At 45.8% G+C, this 20807-nt stretch overlaps 2 protein-coding genes across 2 annotated transcripts in view; one reads left to right on the plus strand and one right to left on the minus strand.

Annotated features, from left to right (window-relative positions):
- The window catches only part of LOC121937117 (HAUS augmin-like complex subunit 8), a 149296-nt gene that overhangs the window by 82441 nt on the left and 46048 nt on the right, over positions 1-20807 (plus strand). The gene's annotated exons all lie outside the window — the stretch shown is intronic.
- The window catches only part of LOC121937118 (calcium/calmodulin-dependent protein kinase type IV-like), a 49086-nt gene that overhangs the window by 12597 nt on the left and 15682 nt on the right, over positions 1-20807 (minus strand). Inside the window, 7 exon segments of the mRNA XM_042480035.1 lie at positions 381-456; positions 1780-1851; positions 7142-7232; positions 11662-11734; positions 12939-13021; positions 19277-19339; positions 20273-20351. Coding sequence (XP_042335969.1) covers positions 381-456; positions 1780-1851; positions 7142-7232; positions 11662-11734; positions 12939-13021; positions 19277-19339; positions 20273-20351 — 537 coding nt within the window.

The following is a 20807-nucleotide window of genomic DNA, read 5'->3' on the forward strand; positions in this document are numbered from 1 at the left end:
ACAGCCAGCATGTGGTTTGAGTGTTGGACTATGACTCTGGAAACCAGGGTTCGAATCCTGGCTCAGCCATATAAACCCACTGGGTGAACTTGGGCAAGGAAACACTCTCAGCCTCAGAGGATGGCAATGGCAAAGCCCTGCTGAAGAAACTTGCCAAGAAAGCCCATGATAGGTTTGCCTTAGGGTTGCTGTAAGTCGGAAACGATTTGAAGACACACAACAAAAGTGAATCCAGCAAAAGGCAGGGTAGATGATTCCCACTTAGGCTGTTGGCAGACAAATGTCTGAAGGAGGGAGAGAGAAAGAGAAAGAGAGAGAGAGAGGGAAGCAGGCAAGTTGGAGGCTCTGCCTGTATGTCAAAGCGCTTTAATATTACTTACAAGATATATGTTATGACGCCTACAGACCACATATCCACCTCAGGACCATAAGGCGAGCCGTGGAGAATTTCAGGGGCTAAAGGCATTCAAAGAAGAAAGAGGAGAATAAAATCAGTGCAAGAGCTGAGATGGCTGGCATCTTTCCACACCACCCGCCTTCTCTCACCCTCTTCTCTGCCAAGGGCTACTTTGAACACAGCACTCTCATCCTCACAACATTTTTGGATGACTGGCCATTATCCTCGGCCCATTCACACCTGCCTCCTGCCATACCTGGGAGAAGCAAGTGTGAAGAAATGATTTAGCAATCTGGGGAAGGAAGAGAAAAGTGAAAGAGGAGGTGGCATATTGCTAATTTGCCATTTATTCCTAAGGGAATGTTGAAGCTGAAAAGAAAAGTGACAGAGCCTTGATTTCCAGTACAGCGGAAGGATGTGGCCCAACCTTACATTTCATTGCAAGGCCTTGGTTCTGTATTTGATTGATTGAATTTATAGGCCACTTTCCCTTTGGTAGAAGACCCTCAAAGTGGCTTACAATGAGTGAAAACAAGATTAGCTTTAAAAAGTGATAATAAAAAGGATAAAACACGATTAAACAATCACTACATTTAAAAGGTATAAAATCATAATGTAATAATGAAGTTAAAAATACAGTGCATCTTCCTCATAAATAGCTCCCTGCCACCAAGTTATCATTAAAAACTGGATTGAATAAGGTCTTTGTCTGCCACAATTCTAAACCTCCCCAAATTTTGTTTGGTACCCAAACTGGACACCCATAATGGCCATAAGGCAAGTTTTTACTGGTGATAGATAGTGCCGTATGCAGTCTAGAGCCAGCATGGCGTAGTGGTTTGAGTGCTGGTCTATGACTGGAGACCAGGATTTGAATCCCAGCATGGCCATGAAACCCACTGGGTAAACCGGGCAAGTCCTACTTTCTCAGCCTCAGGGGAAGGCAATGGCATACCTCCTCTGAACAAATCTTGCCAAGAAAACCCCATCATAGGTTGCCTTAGGGTTGCCATAAGTTGCAAATGACCTGAAGGCACACAACAACAAATGGTGCAATAAGTGGTCTAGTGAGTTGGGCCTCTGCCACGAGGCAGATGGGTTATAGATTACTTGTTAGTGTTGAGCCAAACATTAGCAGCTGTCTGGTCATATAGAAAGGGTTAACTGTGACTTTGTTATATACATTTTTCAGTGACTTTGTTAAATACATTTTTGCATTAGCTTGGCATCTTGGAAAAAGATGTGAATGCTGGAAATGGATTGGGGAGGCATGCATTTTTGGCAGTATGCTTCTCATCTATATTTTCTCTCTGTGTGGAGACTGGGGTCATGCCTTGCGCACTTTGGTTTTCTGTGTTTCTTTCACCACCCCTACCCCTTACCGCAATATCCTGGGGGCCACATACAGTTTCATTGTATCCTGCTCATCACAATTTTTGATAATCCAAAATCACCTGGAAAACAGAGAGAAATGGGCTTAAGTACTTGTGTGTCTTTAAGTTGCCTCTCTTCCATCTTATGGAGGGTGGAACTCCATGAGTGGCCATAGGATAATTCCTTTCCATCTCTCTGCTGAGGACTTTCCCCACTCCAACAAACCCAAATACTTTCTGTTTTCTTTACGGTTTCTTTCCATAATACATAATATATAATAATATTTTTAATTTATACCCGCCCTTCCAAACGACTTCGGTGCGGTCTTACACAATGTCACGACCAGCTGCACAACCGGCCTACAGATTAAAAAACACATATAAACAACAATTCCTTAAAACAATAAACAAACAATAAAAAAAACTTAGGCCCAACTCTCACGGCCCGAGGAGAGAGGAGGGAGGCCACGGATATTTCGTCGGGGCGAATGGGCCTGATTTAAATGAGGGACGGTTTTGAGACCCTTCCTAACTACTTGGGCGCCAGGGGTGCTGGTAGATGAGGTGAGCTCCATGGGCCAGCGTATTCCCAAACGGCTTGGGGTCCAGCTGGGACAACGGATCCCTTCTTGGCAGTACACACGCCCCCCAACCTAGGCCCAGGCACCTTCAGGAGTTGCTGCCCAGATGTTCTGAGGGTGCGAGTGCGGAATGTATGGGGAGGCCTGTCCTCTCGAATCCTGGGCCCAAGCCATTGTAGGGCTGTATGCGTATACCATACCCCCTTATATTGGCGCTCGGTAAGCGGCTGGTGCAGCAATGGAGATCTTTAATCACAGGTGTTTATATGGCTGGTCCTGGACCAGCACCAGCCGACCAGCGCTGCTGCCCTGTTTCTGCCCACCATTTGCGTTCCCGAGTTTTTCGGTATAAGGGTTGCCCCCCATGTAGAGTACTTGCAGAAATCCAATCTCGAAGTTCAGAGTGTGATCACAGTCTCAGGTCCTCTGGTGCCCAGGTATGGGCGCAGTGGCCGGAATCAGGCCGAAGCTTTGATAACTGGTACTCCTTGACCGTCGCATGTCACCTGGCACTGTCAGGCGAAGGGAAGTCATTGACCAGCCCCCAGATATCGCACGGAGTCCTTTCTACGGGGAGGTGACACCCTTATGCAGGTGGTATTACCACGCCTTCCTGGCCTAGGGGGCCCTTCACTAGTACCTCGTTTTCTTGGTTAAGTTTGAGTCGGTTTTTTTTCCCTCCACTCCAGGGCCTCACTCCTACCCCTGACACTCAGACCTGTCCTACGAGGAGAGGAGCTCTCCCCAGTCACTGGGGGGGTGCCTCATGTCAGAGTAATAGAGAAAATAACCTTTGGGTGTCTCAGCGTTACTGGCCATAACCGCGCCCCATGCGTCCTCTCCGTGCTATCTATTCCCGCGGTGTTCATGTAATGTTAATAGCATGGGGACGAATGGCTCTTGATGGGACCCTCAGTTATTAAGGGCCTTTTCATCGGACGCACCGTTCCCCCAGCTGCACCATCTGGTGTGACCTCCCAGAGAGGTAGGAACGGAACCACTGGAGCGCAGTGCCCCCGATTCCCACCTCCGCCAGGCGTCCCGAGGATTATCCATGTCTATGTGTATGAAGCCGCTGTGATGGTCCAAGTAAGCATCCAACAGGACACGCTTCTGTCGATTGCTCAGACGGTGATCATGACCCAAGGCGCCATGGCCGTTCTCTACCCTCGCTGCCCGCCCGGGAAGCCAGTTTTGTACTGGGTCCAGATACTCCGTTTTATCCAAGCCCTGCCTTGAACGCTGGATCGCCAACCGCCCTCTCGCATCACCTTTCCCAAAAATCCCCGCGTAACAGCGACACAGGCCTGATACTTCTTCTGAACCATTTGGGGGTTAATGCGGGCTTTTTTTCCTAGGATCGGTCTCCTCTGGCCCACCATTTAAGATCCGATGGGAAATCGTCCCCCCCATCCCTGAAGATTTATTAATTATCCGGCGTACAAAAGTGTCACCGCCCGTGTCCCCCTGGGCCTGCTTAACCATGACTGGGACCGGGATCAAGAGCGCAGGTCGTCGGTTCCGCAACACTTTCCGAGGATCTTGTCCACATCTCTCGGTACTCACCAACTCAAAGGCTTCCAGTATATACACTAGTCCAGGAGCTTGGACGCTTTCTTACCCTAGGTTTCTGCCATAACGTCCGGGCGCTTCAGACCTTCGCTTTACGAGCGGGTTTTTCCCGAAACAGTCGTTTATTTATTTACCAGGTCCACGCCAGGCTTTAGATAGGGTTCCAGGATCTGGTTTTCCGGGGGGATGGGAGCTGAGTTTTTTTAGTCCGCTGACACCCTGAACAACTCTGCCGACGCGGACCTCGCGGCCGCAATAGAGCACCAGTAGACCGAAGCTTCTTTGTTGCTGTGTATGCTTCTCGGAGTTTACTACAGTCGGTCTGGAGAGTCTTGCTCGTTGTGAGCAAAGCGTGTTTTCCGCCACCGGTACTCTAGCCGCGTCGGAGAACCCGCTGTCCTCGGCCGGAGATCTTCCGTTTATCCTTTTATCCAGGGCTTACGTTTGAAGCGCGGCTGCACGAGGGCGCTTTGGGAGCGATTCTGTGTATAGCCCAGAGAGACCGGTATTCTAGATACCGGTAGGGCATCAACAGAGTCGCCGTCATTTCCAACCGTGAGCCCCTCTAAGCTTCTTGGACCATCTAGGGTCCATCAGCCTTCGAGGGTGGACCATTCTAAGGGTCCGCCACCCCCGGGGGAACTGGGTAGAAGCCTTCGATTTCGCCTCTACCAGGAAATGATCCGTCCATGACAGGGGAAATATTGGCTATTTCCACCCCACGGATTTTCCGCCTCCGAACAGACGACCAAATCGAGAGTATTACCCGCACAATGCGTAGCCGACCCTGTATCAGCTGGGACAGGCCCCATGGCCGCCATGGTTTCCATGAATTCCCGAGCCCGCACCAGATGGAACCGAGCGGCCGTGAGGGAGATGTGAAGTCACCCAGGAATCAAGAAGCCTGGCGTCTCCAACATCAGCTCAGCAAACCAGCTGTGTCGATCGTAAGGGAGTCCGCTAATGCACGGGGTGCCGAATACACTAACCGAATCCCTAGACTGTCCCTAGCCTTTCAGGGTTCAGGTAAATACACTCGATGTAGGTGGTCTGTCGGAGGTGGTTCCTGGTGAGGGCAGGTGTTCCTATGTACCAAGGCCACACCCCCCCGCCCACCTAACCTGCGTTGGTCCTTCACCGAGTACCCGGCAGGCAGGGCCTGAGCCCCACAGCATCCCCTTCAGGCCCCAGCCAGGGTCTCGGTATGCAAGCCGCAGTCACTTAGAGTCCTCCAGGAGATCCTGGAGGATGTGGGTCTTTGTTATTAATAGACCCTGCATTGCACACAGGACGCGCAGCGACAGGGTTTGTGGCACGGTTGGAGTGCCTCAGGTCCATCAGGCTGGAGGGGGACAGGAAGGTGAGATAGATATAATGCATCTATCCCGTCTTCCCCTGCGAAGAACAGTCCATTCTCCAACCGCCATACCTCCCCCTGCCCACCACTCGCGATTGGGGCCCACGCCCACCAAGGTGTTTATCCCCGGCCAGGCACCCCGAATCCTATCCTTCCCCCACCCTCCTATGGGCTGTTAATGGAGCTGAGGCTTGAGCCAACTGTAGGACATCCCATTCTCCTATAGTCTATTCTAGCCTCCCGCACCCGCTGAGACTGCGCAACGCGCAGAAACGCAGCGACGGATTCCCAAACGTCCGTGGGCGGCACTCCCGGGGCAGTGCGCAGCTGCGCACCTTCGAAACCACGGGAGAAGCCCGCCGGCGAGAGGCACAGTCCATCGCAGCGTCGGCGTCGGCCGTGGTCCCCTGGGCGGGAGCAGAGGGGGGCGGTCCAGAGGGCCGGTTTCCCGGCTTTTGTACCCGCGCTCTCACCACTGGCTCCTCCTCCCAATCTTTCCCCCAGGTGTCTTAAAGGGCCCACTCGCACCTGGCCGCACAACACGCCAAAGCCAGGCCGAGCCCAGAGTCTCAAGAGGGTCCCCCGCCGCGGAGTTCCCAAAGTCCGTGGGCGGCACTCCCGGGGCGGTGCGCAGCTGCACCCTTCGAAACCACCGGGAGGAGGCCGCCTGGCGAGGCGCCCCTTTCAGTCCCCAGCAGCTGGCGTCGGCGTCGGTGGTCCCTTGGGGAGGAGGTAGAGGGGGGTCGTGTCCAGGAGGGGCCGGTTCCCGGCTTTTGTACCCGCTTCTCACCGCGGGCTCCTCCCAAACTTTCCCCAGGTGTCTTAAAGGGCCCCACTCGCAACTGGCCGCCAAACGCCAAAGCCAGGCCGAGCCCAGAGTCTCTCAAGAGGGTCCCCCGCCGCGGAGTTCCCAAAGTCCGTGGCAGCACTCCCGGCTAACAAGATGTGAATCCTTTAAAAGGATTGACGGTTGTCCACTGTTGTGTGCCCTCAAGTCATTTCTGACTTATGGTGACCCTAAGCGTACTGATCCATGGGGTTTTCTTGCAAGATTTCTTCAGTGGGTTTGCCATTGCCGTCCCTTGAAGTGAGAGAGCGTGACTTGCCCAAGGTCCTATGGCTGATCTGAGAATCAACCTTGATCTCCAGAGTCTAGTCCAACACTCAAACTGCTACCCCAACATTGGCTGTTAGAGGAAAACAGAGACATTGGGGGGCATGGGGATTATAGTGGTAGGTTATGATATTATTTGGGTGTTTACCCTCTTGGGGGGGGGTTCTTTCGTTTTTTAGGCCGCCCTCTGCTGTATTGTGCTGTGGTTGTTGTGTGCTTTCAAGTATTTTCTGATTATGGTTTGACCCTAGGCGCCAACCCTATCCGGGGTTCTTTCTTGGCAGTTTTTGAGGGGGGTTTGCCCATGGCGTCCTCTAAAGCAGAGGTGTGACTTGCCCAAGGTCACCCACTGGGTTTTATGAAGATAGCAATGGCAGCTCAAGCTGCATTATTTTCTACAGTGGAGAGGCACTGTTAGAGGATCTCATCGGACGAGAATTTGCCAAGGAAACTGTTGGATTAGGTTATGGGTCACCACAAACATGAAGTCATATAGTAATATGGCGGTGATGGGGAAAGTAAGCCAGATGTGGTGCACAAGCCTACCTCTGGGGGTCCCAAGGTTTTCTAGTAACACCCTCCCCCCCCGGAAATGTTTTCTCACACAAATGTGAGAGACGCATCAAGATGGTTATGCAGCCCTCTGAAGTTCTTGGGGGGCACTAATGCAACCCTGGGTGATGGTGGGGTAGAGGGACCTAAAGCTCAGTCTCGGTACAATTTGTGAAAAATGTTGTCCCATCATACCTATTTTGAGAGGGGCATCTGGGGAGAGATCTGCATAGAGAAGATTCTCTGGTTTGAGATCGCGGTGGACCACGCCATTTGCATGCAAGTACTGCAAGAAACAGAGAAAGAAAAAGCATGTGAAAATTTGCCACAGTGAACAACCTGCAAACACATTCATTCCAGATCCATGATCTTTTCCAGCCTTTTCCAGATTTGATAACCGAGAGCACCCTCTTCTTACAACACCCAAAATGCTGTTTTCACTCCAGTTTGTCTCAGTGTAAACTGGCAAAGTGATACTGCACCTTTTGTTAATAGTTTCCGACTTCTATTCTTACCTGTACTTGCTTCGATAATGAGCTATCATTATCGAATTACACCATAATTGGATTATCCCCGTTCATTTGGATTTAATACACTATCTGATTTCATCTCATTTGTTTTCTTATTTAAAATGTGGAAGAGCTTTATTTTGTGATTGAAAATGCTAACAAAACGAACAACCTACGGAAGAGGAACTGACCAACTGAGGAGAAATACGTTTCTGTATTTTAATCTTTCCCTTCTCAATCTTGATTCAAAACAGGTAAGAAATAAATATTGTTGTTGTTTTGGTTGTTGGCTGCATCCAACAACAGAACAGGAACAATCCAGTTTGACATCACTTTAGCTGTCATGGCTCAATGCTATGAAACTCTGGGATTTGGGTTTTTTTGTGAGCTATTTAGCCTTCTCTGTCAGAGAGCTTTGGTGCTACAGCCAGCTACACATCCCAGGAGTCCATAGCAGTTAAAGCGGCGTCAAAATGAATTATTTCTGCAGTTTGGATGCAGCCCCAGTTATATCTCTAACACTGTGATGAAGCAAAAGTTGTGTTGGGAGCAGGAAGCTTGTAATTAAAGTTGCTGGGAGCCTCAGCAGAACAAAATGTTAAACCAGGATCTTGGCTGCAGGGGAGAAGGACCTAATGCTGCACTCAGTGCAGCGTGGAGCCATTCTTTTGATTCCATTTTCAGCTGACAGAAGAAAAGCAATGCCTCAGGAGCAGTTACATGCTTTAGGAAAGGCTTTGCAACACAGCTGAGTCAAAACCATTTGAAATGGCACTGAGCCATAGAGTAAGAACTCTTGCTAGGTCAATGATTTCAGAAATTTCACCCAAAGCAATGCAAACAAGCCACAGTACCAGAGATCAACCCTGGAGAGAATTCAGAGCCCTTCCAAAGTAGACACACAACGTGAACCAGGGCCCCTTTTGCGTATCCAGGGGTGAGTACCGCTCTGCAAAAACACCACAACCGACAAGGATTATTGGAAGAAAAGAAAGGCCACAACTATTTATCGATACAACTACATACAGGTTGGTAACACACGGGACTAGTCCGGGCATCAACCAACCTGCCTATTGATCGACGATACTCAAACATAACAAATAGCACAGCCTCATAGTGACACAATGATGAATGCTTAGCATGTTTAGGGATGAATGGAAATACTGTTACAGGACACTTGGGACTGGGGCTGACAAAATTTAAACATGGAAGAAAGGAAAACGCTCAAGTTTGCCCACTCTGAATCTTGGCTCCCCTTTTCTGAATTCAGACACCACGCCTGGCGTCGTGATTTACGCAACTTTAAAGCAGATGGTGAAGACATTGAGACAGTCAAAAGATTTCCTACCCTGTGGCTCAGTCCTTACTCAAAACAAGACTGCAGCCAAGGAATCAGAAGAAGGCTAGGACTTGGGAAGGCAGCTATGAAGATACTAGACAATACCCTAAAGTGTAAAAATATCCCATTGAACGCTACAGTCGGACCTCCTTATCCGCGGATTCTTTGTCCGCAGATTCAACCATCCGTGGCTTGAAAATGTTAAAACAAATTAAATTCCCAAAAGCAAACCTTGATTTTTAGAAATTGCTCATTGCTGTAGCTTATTATTTTATTTATATCTCATCTTTCTCATGATATAGGGACTCAAGGTGGCTTAAATAATAATAATAATAATAATAATTTGAATTGATTTTAATTGATCGTATGTACAGTGCTGTGTAAACCTACAGTGCTTTATAAACAAATCTCAATAATAATAATAATAATAATAATAATAATAATAATAATAATAGTATGGTCAGCTGATCTCTTTCAAGGTCAGCTGACCCTTGGTGCTGGAGGTTGATTGGTCAGTGGTTAGGCCAATTATCGCCAGGAGCCGCAACAGTGGGATGTTGACGGTTAACCCTTGTGGGACCAGTTTGCCCTGCTCCGCACACAAAGAACAAAGGAGAACAAAATCTCTCTCCCCGTCCATCTTTCTGAATGGCCCAGCGTCCCCAGGCAGCTGCTTTCACTGGCTCCTCTCGCCCCAAACAAACAACAGATGCCTCGCAAATTGTATTACCAGTCGAGGGAGATGCCCGTGCCAATCTTAATTTCACAGCTTGCCGGTTTTAGAGATTGGAGATGGGGAGCTTTAAAAGATACTGACAGTTAATATGTGAGGGGAAGAAAAAACCCAACAACTCTGCATCCATACATTCAGACAGGGAAGGGAGAAGGAGGGCATGCAGCTCTATGCTAACAGGAACGCTGAAAATCGGCACAGTATCGGAGAGCACAATGCCATTTCTAGGAGAATGTGTCTTAGAATCATAGAGTTGGAAGAGGCCACAGAGGTCAATGTGTCCAACCCTCTGACTCCACTTACAGCAACCCGAGGCAGTAGCTGTCCAGCCTCCTTTGGAAGACCTCCAGAGAAGAAGACTTCACCACCTCTCTTGGTCATTGGCTCCATTGCCCAACCGCTCCTGCTGTCAAGATATCCCTTCTCATGGTCAATCTCAATCTACCCTTCTGTAATGTCAAAACCATTAGACCTGGTCCAACCCTTTGGGGAGCAGAGAAGAAATCTCTCTGTGACTGTCCTTAAGATTTAAAAAAAGACAATCCTTGATACTACAGGGAAGAGATTCCACCTCAACATTAGTAGGAACTTCCTGACAATAAGAACACGCTGCCTCAGAGAGTGGTGGAGTCTCCTTCTTCAGAGGTTTTTAAACAGAGGCTGGATGGTCATCTTTGAGGGGTGCTTTGATTGTGAGTTCCTGCATGGCAGAATGGAGTTGGACCGGATAGCCCTTGGGGTCTCTTCCAGCTCTATGATTCTATATGTTGTTAACTGCCCTGGAGTAGACCTCGACTCATGGATTTCACCCTGTGGATGAGACATCTCCAAGAACCCCTATCATCCACTGCTCTGCTTAGGTCTTGTAGATTCAGGCCTGTGGCCTCCTTGGTTGAGTCTATCCATTTTCTAGCGTGTGGTCTTCCTCTCTTTCTACTTTCCTCCACCTTCCCTAGCATTATTGTGTTTTCTAATGACTCATGCCTTCTCGTGATGTGGCCAAAGTACGACAGCCTCAGTTTGAACATCTTGACTTCCAGGGAAATTTCAGGCTTGATCTGTTCCAGGACCCATTTGTTTGTCTTTTTCACTGACCATGGTACCGTCAGCCCTCTTCTCCAGCAACACATCTCAAATGCATTGATTTTCTTATTTGCTTCACTACTGTCCAGCTCTCACTGGGGATGAACATGGTGATGGGGAACACAATGGCTTGGATGATTCTAACTTTAATGTTCAGTTGTATATCTTTACTCTTTAGGACCATGTCTAGTTCTTTCATTGCTGTCCTTCCTATTCTTATTGCAGCCTCCATTCTGATCAATATTTAAGAGGGCAATCATGTCAGCCCTCCATCTTCTCTTCACCAGGATGAACATGCCCAGGTCTTTCAACCTGTGCTCATATGTTTTGTTCTCAATACTTTTAATTCCTATTGCCTTTCTCTGAACTCACTCCAGCTGCTCTCTATGCTCCTTAAAATTAAGTGCTCAGAACTGAACATAACATCCCAGTGGAGGCCTTCTTAGCACTGAATATAGTGAGATTATTACTTCCCTAGTCTTGGGAACTATGGTTCTAGTAATGCCAGCTAAAACAGCATTCAACTTCTTTGCTGCAGCATAACACAACTGGCTCATGTCAGTTCATGATCAACAATAATGCCAAATCCTGCTAAGCCAAGTATTCCCCATCCTTTACCTTTGCATTTGGTCTTTGTGGCCTAAAGGTAGAATTTTCTATTTGTCTCTGTTGAACGTCAGCCCAATATTCTAGTTTATCAAGGTCCTTCTAAATTCTGTTCCTGTCTTCCAATGTGTTAGATACCCATCCCAGCTCTGTAAATTTTACAAAGTTGCTAAGGATTCCTTCTAGTCCATCTTCTACAAGGGAGGCTGATCTAACTTTTTACATCCGGAAGGAGCTGGAATTTATTGGTTATTGGTTGGTTGATTGACTGAATAAGATATACTGACTCCGACCTACAGCCCAGGATCTCAGGGCTTTTACAATAAAATCAAGTGAAACAATTTCAAAGATTTGAATGGAACCCCAGAACTGGTGTAGATGAAGTGGAGGAGACTTTGGGTTAAATGTAGAACTGGAAAATTTGGAAGGGAAAGAGGCAACTTACAGACACAGCTTCTAGGATTTGTTTCACCACGTGGGCTGCATCTCTTTCGCTGTAGAAGCCCCTCTCAACAATCCTGTGGGGAAATATAATCATGATGATGACTATTAGTCATTATTATTCTCATATCACACTACTAAATTGGACGACGATAATGACTCTGACTCTGACTTATGGTGACCCTCTCCTAGGGTTTTCTTGGCAAAGTGTACCTATTGTGGGGTTTTCTTGGTAAGATTTCCTCAGAGGGGGTTTGCCACCATTGCCTTCTCCTGAGGCTGAGAGTATGACTTGCCCAAAGCCACCCAGTGGGTTTGCATGGCTGAGCATGGATTTGAACCCTTGTCTCCTAGTCCAACACTCAAACCTCAGCATCATGGTGGGTTCCATGTTACATGCCTTCAAGTCAACACTGATTTATGATACCCCATTGCAGGATTTTCTGGGCAAGGGAGTTTGTCACCTTTGCCTTCGTTTGAGGCTGAGAAACGGTATGGCATACCTAATGTCACCCAATGGTTTGTATGGCCAAGCAGGGATTCGAACCCTGATCTCCTGGAGTCTTAATTTAACACATCACTACCTGACACAGCCTCTCTCATAAGGTCCTCTTCTTGGCAAGATATTTTCAGAGGAGGTTTGCCATTGCCTTCCTCTGAGGCTGTGATTTACCCAAGGTCCCCAACTGGATTGTCATGGCTGGGCTTTGAACCCTTGTCTCCCAGAGTCACCCACATCTGAGGCTCTCAGCCTCAGGGGAAGGTAATGGGAAACCTCTTCTGAACAAAACTTGCCAAGAAAACCCATGATAGGCTCACCTTAGGGTAAACCCACTGGGTGACCTAAGTCACACTGTCTCAGCCTCGGTGGATGGCTATGGCAATCCCCCACTCTGAAGAAACGTGCCAAGGAAACTTTGTGATAGGTTTGCCTTAGGAGCACCATGAATTGGAAACGACTGTGAAGACACACGATAACTGCAAAATACCCAAGATCTGTAGGGGGAAAGTGTAGTACAGTAATATTGCTGGAAATCATTTTGACTACTCTGCCGAAAACATTTGTCCCCCAATACATAGGTCTTGTTGGTGTAAAGGTCTCAGCATTGAGATCTGAGGATGGAAAATACGAGAAAAACGAGACTTCTGAGACACCCCTGTTCCCCTCTGGCATTGCTGACACCGATTTCCATACTCCTGTTCATTTCCTCCCCTCTTTTGCTCAATTAGTCACCTTTTATTAAGAACCTGCCAGTTAAACAAAGGTTTCTCACAGATTACCTGTCAAACAATTCGCCACCTGTCACCAGCTCAAGGATGAGAGTGATCTCCGTGGGGGTTTCAAAGATCTCTTTGAGTTTGATCTAGGGGGAAAAAAAGGAGGACGGGGCAAAAGGAGGAGGAAAGAACGGATGAGTTTGGGACCAACTTGTCCAGGAACGACGGGGGAATGATGAATCAGAATGGAGAAATTCCAGGTTTCACTTCATATTCTACTTTTGAATGGTGGTAAATTATAGCAGGCAGAAGCTAAATCGTGACAGTGCAGACACAGTAGGGATGGAATGAATATTCAAAAATATTCAGTCATCATCACCATCATTTATATTCTGGCTTCTACCCAAGACTGGGAATCAAGGTGGCTTACGTATTTAAATATTTAAATATTACAATTAAAAACACACCATTTTTAACGTTAAAGTAAAATTAAACAATTAACCATATTAAAAACATACAATCGAAAAATATTACACAATACAATTTAAAATTAGACAGCTACCCATAAGTGGCGAGCTCCTTTGACCTATGCACAAGGTAGGCTCAACATCTGGAGGGCTCCATCCAAGCTACCCATAGGCTCAACATCTGGAGGGCTCCATCCAAGCTACCCATAGGGTCAACATCTGGAGGGCTCAACATCTAGAGGGCTCCATCAGAGCTACCCATAAGCTCAACATCTGGAGGGCTCCACCCAAGCTACCCATAGGCTCAACATCTGGAGGGATGCTCAAAATATATCTGAAGGGATGCATCTTTTGATGATAAACAATGGTGGGTTACAGTCTTATTTAGTTTGTATAGATGTATACTGTGTTGTATGTAGATTTTATATTGTGTGTAACTGTTGTGTAATCATCATAAAGATGACAAACTGCATGTCAATGTAAAGTCAAAGGCTTTCATGGCTGGCATCCATAGTTTTTTGTGGGTTTTTCAGGCTATGACGCCATGTTCTAGAAGAGTTGGTTTCTGAGGGTGTCAGCCACAGATGCTGGCGAAATGACAGGAACTAACTCTTCTAGAACATGGCCACATAGTCTGAAAAAACCACAAAAAACTGGATGTCATGTAGAAGGTGCAGTGAGATTATTTTTCATTGCTCCAAAAACTACAACAAAATTGAATGGGTTCCAATTACAAGAAAAGATATTCCACCTGAACATTAGGAAGAACATCTGGACTGGAAGAACTGTTCAACAGTGAAACAGACTGCCTTGGAAGATGATGGATCGTCTTTGGAGGTCTTTTAAACAGAGGTCGGATGGGCATCTTTCAAGAGTGCTTTAGTTTAGTTTAGGCCCTTGGGATCCCTTCCAGCTCTAAGATTCTATGATTCTATGAATATGATTAATACATCCCTGGCTTTGGAAGAGAAAGAAAATTGCACCTTTATGGATAAAGAGATTTGTACCTTTTTCTTTTAAATAGAAATGCAAGAGAATTAGAAGGTTTTGTGGGGAAGTGGGGGAGAGCAGAGACTGTTTGCCAATGCACTTTGGATTTGATTTTACTAAATAGCTATACTTCCCGAAGATTTCGGTGACACTGTGAGTTTCACGCCACTTTAATCATGACTCCTGCAGCTCGGGTGACTGGCTGCACGAGACCCTGCAGCGCTAGTGACACGCCGTGCCAGGCTTAACACTTTCTTCTAAGATGCGGCAGCGTGATCTTTTTCTTATTAACTTCAAAAGTTTACAATCCTATTATCACTTCCTATCAGCCAGAAGGCCTGGCAGGGGAGGGGAAAAGATAGACGTCGCAAGGGTAAATAATGAAATTAGATTCTTCTTCCTCTTCCTCCTCCTCTTCTTTCTTTTTAGCCAACAAAAGATGTTTTAGGGAGAATACACACACACACGTCCCCCCTTTATATCTGTAATAGCGCCGGAAAAAAGAAAATGGATTGTGCATGTTATTGTATGAAATTAGGTCAGGAGCAGCTTGGGTTATTCCCCCAAACTTGGATTTCAAGCTGAAAGGGACAAAATCCTTTGTCAAAAGGAGATCTGGCTTTGAACGGAAGGGGACCTGATCTCACATGTGGTGGATGTGCCCCAAATCAAAGGCTTTTTGGAAACAAATCCATGACCTGATAACTAAAATATTCCAAATGAACTACGAAATGAGACCTAAAGTACTGTATATACTGTGTATAAGTCTAGAAATTTTAGTCACAAAGTTGACCCAAAAAACCTGAGTTGACTTATCTACGGGGTCAACGTAAGTACTGTACCTTGCTCCATATAATGGGACTTGTTACATGCCCTTAAGTTTTACCTTCTACTTATCCATGGGTCATATCAAAATCCATAATTTTGGCCCCCAAACCTGCCCTCGACTGATACATGAGGCCAACTTATAGTCGAGTATAAACGGTACATCTACTCAACATCATAGGTATAAAAATCAATATAAAGATCCACAAAACCATGTTCATTTGGTAACTGCCACCAGATTAACATAGGCTAAGAAATGGAGGATAAAGGACATCGCCTCAATAGGTGATCGGTTCACAGGATTTTATGCTATGATGGATATGGACAAATTAACAACATTAAGAAAAGAAAACTATCTGACAAAGTGTGTGACCCATTGGAAGGAAGTGACATCATTTTTGAAAGAGCAATGAGAGAAAAAAGCAGTTTGAAGTACAGAAGACTAACGCAAAGAATTATATGGGGATAATTGAATTTAGTTTGAATGTAATGTATATTTTTGGATAAAATACTCTGAAGTATATAATGTGTTATTTTATATTCATAATCAAAGATTCTTGAATTGACACATAGTAAGGCCAATTTATATCGTACTGAAGTAAGTAAAGTTGTAGATTACGTAGGAATTAAGTGATTAGGATGGACTGGAAAAGATTACAGCAGAAACGCATGACTTACTTTATTGTATAAAGCATTTTTATGGAATAATAGATATTTAGTTAAGATTTAAGAGGATAATAGAGGTCACACGTTTGTGTTTCTGAAGATGTAAAGGTACATGGAAAGATTTTGTAAAGGCATGAAAGAATGGAAAATAAAGAACATAATAATAATAATAATAATAATAATAAGTAGTAGTAGTAGTAGTAGGATTAATAGTAGTAGTAGTATATTGGACTCTAGCAATGTGTACTGACAGTCGCTAGCCAGTGCTCAGATGCACAATGGTCACTTCACATGCGCCCCTATGTAGCACTGCCATGACAGTCCCTTGCTAAATACAGGGGTTGTAAAACTGCTAGATTTTATTTCCTGCAGATTTAAATCCATTTACTGACTTCCAGCCCAGATTTTTTGTGTTTGACTGCAATCCTCTGAATGCTGGCTGGGATCTGGGGAACTGTACAGCCCTCTGTATCCATGGATTCTTTATCCACAGATTCAACAAGCCACTGGTTGAATATATTCTTAAAAATATAAATTCCAAAAACCAAACTTTGATTTTGCCATTTTATATAAGGGACACCATTTTACTATGCTATTGTATTTAATGGCACTTGAGCATCCACTAGTTTTGGTATCCATGGGAGGTCCTGGAACCAAACCTCAGCGGATACCAAAAGCCCACTAGTATAGTCCAAAAAATTGAACTTTTCCAACCTCCATAATTATTATTTTAGTATTCAGCTTTATTTATAGAATTCAGAAGGATAGGAATGATGATCGCCTTGGTCTTAGTAAAGAGCTGGCAAGTTGCAGATTTTCATCTTTGCATCCATTACCCAAAGTTTCACAGAAGAAAATTAGAAACAGAGAATCAGAAGGGCACTCCAGAGGCTATGTAGTCCAGCCCCAAACTCAGGGCAGGGATCTCAAAGCTTTAGCATTCCTGTCTGATGCCCATCCAGTGTATCTTACAAATACATTCTGTGAAGGAGAACCCACTAACTCCACAAGCAGCCTGTGATTCCATCCAGTGTTTCATTTGGATGCAAATTAAAAGGAAACAGATTCAATCTAAACATTAGGAAGAACTTTTTTTTTTAACCATGAGAGAAGAGCCCTGGTTAAATGCTGGTACTGCAGCCACAACATTGTAAGTTCATTCCTAGAGTAGAGCTCCAAGGTCCACTCAGCCTTCAATCCTTTTGTAGGTCAGTAAAAAGAGTACCCAGCTTGTTGGGGGCACTTGGCTTACACATTGTAAATGGCTTAGAGAGTGCTGAGTTCACAGAAAAGTGGTACAGAAATATACTTTATTGCTATTGCTATAAGAGCCATTCAGTAGTAGAATGGACTGCTTCAGAGGCTGCTGGACTCAAAAAAGGAAAGGAGGATTAAACAATGGTTGGATGGCCAGCCTTTGGGAGTGCTTTATTCATGTGTTCCTGCACATTAGGGGGTTGGATTGGATGACTCTTGAGATTCCTTCCAGCTCTATCATTGTATGATTTTATGTACCCCAATAGCACTAAATCCCTCCCGCCAATACCTTTTTCAAGCTCTGTCTCAGTCACCCCTCCCAGGCCTCAATAACCACAATATCCTGCCGCTAAAAGAAAATTAACTGCTCCTTTGTAGAGTAGCATCCAATTCCCAGAAGAGACAGATCTTACAACTCAGCAGGCCTCTCCATAATGTGCCGTGTAAACCCCAGGCGAGGGGGAAGTTATTCACATTGGCACGCTTTGCAGCTTAAAGGCAACCTATTAGGGATTAGAAACAGCTTCCCGGAGGATTATCCAGCATCCGGCAGGCTGCGGATGTCGATGGCGTTAGTGATAAGGTCCAGGAGCAAGTTGGGATGCTGGGATGACCTCAAGAGAACAGCCTTTGTGGCTCCATGACCTAACCATCATAGTGATCAAAAGATCCCGATGCCCAGGAGCAAGGGGGCATGTAGCAGAGACCAACATCTTCCCAATGAAATATTAGCATCAGTTAGGCCTTTGACAAGAAACACCCCCCCCCCCCCCGCATCATAGTCGTGCAAAAAATGTGGTCTAGACAATGCAACCGATAGGGGAATTTGTAAATGGCTGACCAGCCGAACCCAAAAGGCGCTCAGAAATGGCTCATCTTCATCTTGGAGAGAAGTGACTAGTGGGATGCCACAGGGTTCGGTCCTGGGCCCAGTGCTATTCAACATCTTTATCAATGACTTGGATGAAAGAATAGCGGGCATGCTTATCAAATTTGCAGATGAAACCAAATTAGGAGGAGTAGCTAACATCTCAGAGGAAAGGATCAACATTCAAAATGACCTGAATGGATTAGAAAGCTGGGCCACAACTAACAAAATGAATTCTAGCATCTTCAGATGGCCTCTTCATGAGATGACAGCAGAAGATGTTGCATCTGAGGGGGACCTCTCTGCCTGTGTTTTTGTTAGGGGATGGATGGATTTTTCTTCTCCTGGAATGGCTTGCTGGATAGCAGAATGGCCTGGATGTTGCTCCTCTCCTTGACCAGGTCTCTACTGGGTGTCCTCCCTTCCCTTCTGGCAGGTTAAGCCGCCCTTCTAGTCTGAGGAGGATTCCTCAAAAGGGGGGGATGGAACCTTGGAAAAATCCTTTAAAGTAATGATGCTTTAAACTTTGGTCCCCCAGAAGCCATGTTGGCCAACAAACAGGAATTCTAGGGGCTGAAGTCCAGAATATCTGGAGGACCAACGTTTGGGAATCACTGCTTTTAAAGCAGTAATTCCCAAACTTTGGTTCTCCAGGTGTTTTGGACTTCAACTCCAGAAGCCCCAGCCAGGTTGGCCAACAAACAGGAATTCTGGGGGCTGAAGTCCAAAACATCTAGAAGACGAAAGTTGAGGAACCACTGCAAGCAACTGTGGAAGGGTAGGGGACTGCATTAACCCTCCAAGAGATCTTGGAGGACCATTGCTATGCTCTCCACATGCTTCCAGGGTAACCAGAAGTTCTAACTGCAAAGGAGGACAAAGCATCGCAAAATTTAGGACATTGAAGGACATTACAAAAGCTAAAAACATGAATATAAATGCCAATTCATGCTTCATAGTCATGGTCAATATGGAAGATATTTTGAAATTCCTCCTGGACAGAAGGTTGAAATGGAGGACAAGTCCTGGAAAAGAAGGCTGTCTGGTCACCCTGCATGCATCTAAAATATGTGCTGCAAATGCAATTTTGGGGGGGGGGGAAATCTCTGCCAAAAGAAGAGGCTCGCCAGCTACCCGCTGGAAATGTTCTAGCTGGAGTTCCAACACTGAGTGGGAAGGTTGTACTCCAAGGCCCATCAGCCCCTGCCAATTCCCGGATTCCAGGATTTTTCACAGGTCTGCTGTCAATCATGCCTAGCCTTCAGCCACCAAACAAATGTGATTTCCAAGAAAATTGATCCTCCTTTAACAAGACTGGCTGTACTTACAATATTTGGATGTGAGAGCCGCAGCAAAACCCCAATTTCGGTCCTGACAATCTTCTTGTCAATCTGAACATTTTAAAAAAGGGAAATATAAATCAAAACAATTACAACATAGTTTATTTTAATAATTTTAAACAGTGATACCTTTATTGGCCAACCAAAATGCACAAAAGACATCTGGCAAGCTTTCGAAGCTCTGCTGGCTTCTTCACCAGGCAAAGGTATTAAAAATCATACAGAAGGGGGGAAATGTCTGGCAACCTCACAAAGGACAGAGGCACCTTGTATCTCAAAAGGAGGACGTTTTTGCATTTCTAATGGAATTTAAAATGTATTTCCTGCACTTTAAAATGCTTCCGGGTTGCGAATCGGCATTGATGTAGTGGTTTCAGCATTGGATTAGGACTCTGGAGACCAGGGTTCAAATCCTTGCACAGCCATAGAAACCCACTAGGTGACCTTGGACAAGTCACACTTTCTCAGCCTCAGAGGAGAGCAATGGCAACCCTCCTCTAAAGAAACATGCCGAGAAAACCCTATGTTAGGTTTGCCTTAGGGCTGCCATACGTTAAAAAAGTGACTTGGAGGCACACAACAACAACAACAAATGCAGCTAAGGATTCACAAAGCTATGAAACATAGACCACAAGGACTACAAACTTACTTTACTTTGGCCTGTTACAGACTGCCAAAATAAAGCTGCTTCGAGTCTCTTTGGGGGCATGCTATTTAAATGATGCCTGGGTCCTAAGAGTCCGGAGGTCGCGCCAAAGCCAGACTCCATTCCTAAGCACTGGAGTGCAGCTTTGGGGCAGCTTCTGGATTCTTAGGATGCATGCATCATTTAAACAGCATACCTCCAAAGAGACCCAAAGCAGCTTTATTTTGGCAGTCTGTAACAGGCCTTTGTTTCCCAAGGAAGTGTTTAGTTGACTTTTTATTTTAAAAGAGAGAAAGAAAACAGGAAAGAGAAGGAGAGAAGATGGGCTTTCCACTCACTGTTTTCTTCAGTATCTTGGCTGCATACTGGGCCTGCGTCCCTTTCTCTTCACAACTGTACACAACTGACGTGGCTCCCCTAAAAAAGGATGCAGAGAGATAAATCCATACAGTTGCAAAATGCAGAAACTACACAATACATATCATTACGTTATAAAAAGAACCACAGAATCTTAGACTCGGAATCTAATGGGTTTCCATGGCCAAGCAGGGAAATGAACCCTGGTCTACAAGGAAAAGGTCATTTTGGGTGGGCACAATTCTTATGTTGGGGGGGGCAACACTCTCTTTAGGGGGGGCTCATACTAAACTTAGGCCCAATAATGGGATATAAAACAGAGTTGGGAATCATGCAGCTTCCAGATACTGCTGGACTCCAACTCCCAGCATTCTTTACCACTGGCTGGGAAGGTTAGGGGGATGCTGAGCACTGCAGTCCAAGTGGAGCAGTATATAAATCTTTCTCCCGGGTAGTTTTCTGTGTGTGCAAAAGGGCACGTAAAGAGGGCATGTTGTGTCTTAGCAAGCTTACAAG

Source organism: Sceloporus undulatus, chromosome 7, assembly GCF_019175285.1.
Source record: "Sceloporus undulatus isolate JIND9_A2432 ecotype Alabama chromosome 7, SceUnd_v1.1, whole genome shotgun sequence".
NCBI classification, from domain to species: Eukaryota; Metazoa; Chordata; class Lepidosauria; order Squamata; family Phrynosomatidae; genus Sceloporus; species Sceloporus undulatus.